At 45.6% G+C, this 5,334-nt stretch overlaps 1 protein-coding gene across 1 annotated transcript; it reads right to left on the reverse strand.

The window, feature by feature from the left end:
- Positions 1-1,013: 1,013 nt before the first annotated feature.
- On the reverse strand, positions 1,014-1,616 carry LOC138902484 (uncharacterized). Its single transcript, XM_070190355.1, has one exon. The coding sequence runs from the start codon at positions 1,614-1,616 to the stop codon at positions 1,014-1,016; it is 603 nt and encodes a 200-aa protein (XP_070046456.1).
- Between the last annotated feature and the right edge of the window lie 3,718 nt (positions 1,617-5,334).

The raw sequence follows: 5,334 nt of genomic DNA on the forward strand, positions 1-5,334 counted from the left end.
CTTTTGTTTGAACAAGTGTTGGAGACTCTGATGATTCGTAAACACCTCACAAGACACACCGTAGAGATAATGCCTCCTAATCTTCAATGCATGAACGATGGCTGCTAACTCCAAATCATGAACAGGGTAGTTCCTCTCGTGAGGCTTCAACTGACGCAAAACATAAGCGACCACTCTACCCTCTTACATCAACACACACCCAATGCGGATCCGAGAACCATCATAATACACCGTATAAGAGCCTAAAGCTGATGGCAAAACTAGAACTGGAGCTATGGTTAAGGAAATCTTGAGCTTCTGAAAGCTCTCCTCACACTCATCCAACCACCTGAAAGGAGCACCCTTTTGGGTCAATTTTGTCAAGGGTGATGCAATAGATGAGAAACCCTCCACAAAGTGACCATAATAACCTGCCAAGCCAAGAAAGCTCCGAATCTCCGTAGATGAGGACGGTCTGGGCCAACTCTGAACTGCCTCTATCTTCTTCGGATCCACCTGAATACCCTCACTGGACACCAGGTGTCCCTAGAATGCCACTGAGCTGAGCCAAACTCACACTTGGAGAACTTGGCATAAAGTTTCTCCTCCCTCAACCGCTGCAACATAATCCTCAAATGTTGAGCATGTTCCTCCTGGCTACGAGAGTACACCAGGATATCATTAATGAATACTATAACAAATGAGTCAAGATAAGGCTGAAACACACTGTTCATCAGATACATGAACGATGTTGGGGCGTTGGTCAGCCCAAAAGACATCACAAACAACTCATAATGACCATAACGGGTCCTGAAGGTTGTCTTTAGAATATTCGAGTCTCGAATCTTCAACTGGTGATACCCAGACCTCAAATCAATATTGGAGAACACCCTTGCTCCCTGTAGCTGGTAAAACAGATCATCATTTCGCAGCAAAGGATACTTGTTCTTGATTGTAACTTTGTTCAACTGCCTATAATCAATGCACATCCTCATAGTACCATCCTTCTTCTTCACAAACAGAACTAGTACACCCTAGAGTGACACACTAGGCTGAACAAAGCCCTTATAAAGGAGTTCCTGAAGCTGCTCCTTCAATTCCTTAGACTCAGCTGGTGCCATGCGATATGGTGGAATGGAAATAGGATGAGTGCCCGGCACCAAGTCGATACCGAAGTCAATATCCCTGTTAGGTGGCATGCCCGACAAGTCTGTAGGAAATATGTCTGGAAACTCCTGCACCACCAGAATAGAATCAATAGTGGGAGTATTAGCACTAACATCCCTCACAAAGGCCAAATAAGATGTACAACCCTTCCCAACCATCCGCTGGGCCTTTAAGTATGAAATCACTTTACTAGGAACACAGTTTAGAGAATATCTCCACTCAATCCTCGGCAACCCCGGCATCGCCAATGTCACAGTCTTAGCGTGACAATCTAAAACAGCACGGCATAGAGACAACCAATCCATACCCAAGATCATGTCAAAATCAACCATACTAAGCAACAAGAGATCAACTCTAGTCTTCAGACTCCCAATGGTCACTACACACGACCGATATACACGGTCCACAATAATAGTATCACCCATCGACATAGAGACATGAACAACTGAAACTAAAGACTCACGGGGCATATCCAGATAATGAGCAAAATATGATGAGACATACGAATAAGTGGAATCAGGGTCAAATAATATAGATGCCTCCCTATGGAAAACTGAGACAATACTTGTGATCACTGCGTCTGAAGCAATAGCATCTGGTCTGGCAGGAATAACATAGAATCGGGCCTGATCGACCTCCCCCTCTAGGGCGACCCCTAGCTGACGGAGCTCTACCCCGAGCTAGTTGGGCGGGTGGTGAAGTTACGTGTGCTAAAGTCATAGGCTGACTCCTTTACTGAGCTGGACCTCCCGTAAGGCAGGGACAATACCTCTTGAGGTGACCCATATATCCACACTCGAAACAACCCCTCACTGCGAATGGCGATGGTGACTGGAGGGAGCCCCGAGCACCAGAATACCCACTAGAAGAACCTGGTGCCGACGAGCCCTGAACTGAAGGTGCATGGGGCGAACTCTGAGCTGTAAGGGTACTGAGAGATGAATGGCCCTGATGTGTACTATATGAACCATGGCCAGATAATGCACCATGGTGAACTGGACGAGCCGTCTGAGCATGTCTATAAGGACGACCCCTGCCGTGGTGGAACTGACCTCCAGAAGGAACACCACTAAAACCTCCTGACCCCCGAGGCCTCTTGGCCTCCCTCTCAATTAGCTCCTGGCTGTAGACCATCTCTATCTGCCGAGCACTATTGACAACCTCATCAAAAATAGCACCAGATACCCTCTCCCTAGTCATAAGCAACCACAGCTGATATGTGAGGCCATCAATTAACCTCTGAATCCTTTCCCTATCAGTGGGAACCAGCCAAAATGCATCACGATCCAACTCAAAAAACCTCATCTCGTACTGCGTCAAAGACATGCCATCTTGACGAAGCTGCTCAACTGTCTACGCAGTTCCTCTCTGCGAGACTGCTGCACGAACTTCTCCAATAAGAGAACGGAGAACTCCTGACATGTAAGTGGTGCTGTACCGACCGGCATGCGCCTCTCGTAAGCCTCCCACCATTTGAAGGCAGCCCTAGAAAATAGAAAAGTAGTGAATGAGACCCCACTGGTCTCAAAAATACCCGCTGTCTGAAGCATCCACTCACACTTATCTAGAAATCCCTGAGCATCCTCTAACTCAGCACCGCTAAATGATGGAGGTTGAAGTCTCCCAAATCTCTCAAGTCTCCTCTGCTCATCATCAGCCATGACGGGGACTACCAGGGCCTGAGCAACTACAACCGGCTGGACTGGTGGTGCCCCCGGTATCTGAAGTCGCTGCACTACCTGCTTTGGAGTACGGGCAACATGGGTATGAGTACCTCCCTTGGCTTGAGAAGTGGCAGGTGCGGCCTGAGACGAAACCACCAGAGCAAGGCCAGTGCAAACTGTCAATATCTAGGCCAAAGCCTCCTGAAGGCCTGGTATAACAATGGGCACAGCCGGTGCCTGAGCTGGCCCCACTAGCTTAACTGTATCGGGTACCTACTCCTGAGATGGAGTAGCTGGTGGGTCTGTAGGTGCTGCCCTAGCTACTGTACGAGTTACATCCCCTGCCCCTACCGTGACCTCGGCCTCTCGCAGCCCTAGATGGTGGTACTGGTGTTGTCCAACCTGCACAGTAGTACGTGTCCTCACCTTCTGTGAGAATAGAATAACAAAAGTTTAGTTACAAGAATCAACAAATCTGCACGACAAGAATACAAGAATGTGAAAATTCCTAAGGGTTCGACAACCTCTGGAAGATAAGTACAGACGTCTCCGTACCGATCCGCAAGACTCTACTAAACCTGCTAATGACTCGTGAGACCTATGTAACCTAGGCTCTGATAACAACTTGTCACGACTCAAAACCAACCGTCGTGATGGCTCCTATCGTGGAACTAGGCAAGCCAACTACTCAACCAGGTCAACCAAATAAAAGCTTTGAAAATTTAATGGAAGCAGTTAATATTTAAGAAAACACCCTTTAAAAATCGAAATAAAACCACAACGCAATACAAATCTCTCTTAAAAATCGGGGTGTCACCGAGAACATGAGCATCTATACCATGATACAGCCTACTACAATGTCTGAGGAATAAGAACTGAAATACAAATAAACAAAATGAAGGAGGGTCAAGGCCTACGAATGCCATGCAGCTATCTCGATAGTCTCCGAGATCTCGACTCCTCACTCAGCAGCCACCGTAACTGGAAGCACCCGGACCTGCACGCGAGGTGCAGGGTGTAGCGTGAGTACAACCAACTCAATAAGTAACAAATCCAAACTGTGGACTGAAAGTAGTGACAAACTAAACCGACATAGTTCAATATAGAAAATAACACTGCAGAAACGTAGACATGCTTTCAAGTTTGATAAAGATCTCAAAACAGTAAAATGGATCAAATCTGAATGATATGAAGAATATAACTCCTCTACTTATACAATGCCAATGCACATGTTATATGTGACGCACCACGTTGACAGTCTCTTGTGCTCACACTCTCAAATGCTCAATCACTCGGTACTGTATATGGCCCATACGACCCAGGGAAGCTCTATCCCGAAATATGTACATCACTGACCATCAGTCACCCAGTACCGAGTAGGGCTAGTCCATCCCATGGAGAAGGTCCATCTCCAGGTATATAATGCATCAGACAAGATCCATGTCTAGGGAAGATCCATCCGTCAATAATATCAACCGCGCTCATTGGGGTTGTGTGCAGAATCCAAAGGGGCTCATTCAACCCAAGCGCTATCATAAATCAGTATAACCCTTGCGGCGTACAACCCGATTCCATAAATGTCACTCATAATCAGGCCATCGGCCTTACTCAATCATCAATCTCTCCAGTCTCTCTCTCGCGGGCTTACGGTGTCATGATACTAGCCCGAAAATAATGATATGATGTATCAATAAATAACAATAGAGACTGAGATATTATATAAAATGAATGAATATGACTGAGTATGAAATATCAACGAAATCAGTAAGACAACAACAAGAAATGATCGCTATGGGTCCCAACAGTACCGGCATAAAGCTTAAACATGATATTTAGCATGAGTGACATCTCAATTACTTTATCACTTGATGAAAACACGGATATCAACAAGATAGAACCACTATACAGTGCCATGGAATCGACCAGGCCGCAATTCTCATGGTGCACGCCCGCACGTCCGTCACTTGGCATGTGCGTCACCTCAATTCTAATCACATGACACATAAGTTCGGGGTTTCGAACCCTCAGAACCAAGAAGTGTTACTTACCTCAATCCGAGCAAATCCCTACTCCAATATGCCTTTGCCTCGCAAATTAGCCTCCAAATGACCCGAATTTAGCCACAAACAGTACAATACAATCAATACAGGCTAAAGGAATCAATTTTACAAGAAGTTATTAAGTTATAACTTAAAATCCGAAATTGGTTCAAAACCGCCCCCAGGCCCACTTCTCGGAATCCAAAATAACTCACAAAATCCAAAAGCTCATCCAACCACGAGTCTAGTCATACCAAATTCATCAAAATCCGACACCAATTGGTCATTCAAATCCCCAAAATCAACTCTCCAAATTCCTATCCTCAACCCCCAAATTACACCTTAAAAACACACCAACTAGGTGGAAAGTTAGTGGGTAAACATAATTATTGAAGAAAGATGAACACAAGGAACTTACCTCAAGAATCCCCTTGAAAATCCTCTGAAAAACCTCAACAATCTGGGCTCAAAATGTTAGAAAATGA

This window comes from Nicotiana tomentosiformis, chromosome 12 (genome assembly GCF_000390325.3).
Source record: "Nicotiana tomentosiformis chromosome 12, ASM39032v3, whole genome shotgun sequence".
Lineage (NCBI taxonomy): Eukaryota > Viridiplantae > Streptophyta > Magnoliopsida > Solanales > Solanaceae > Nicotiana > Nicotiana tomentosiformis.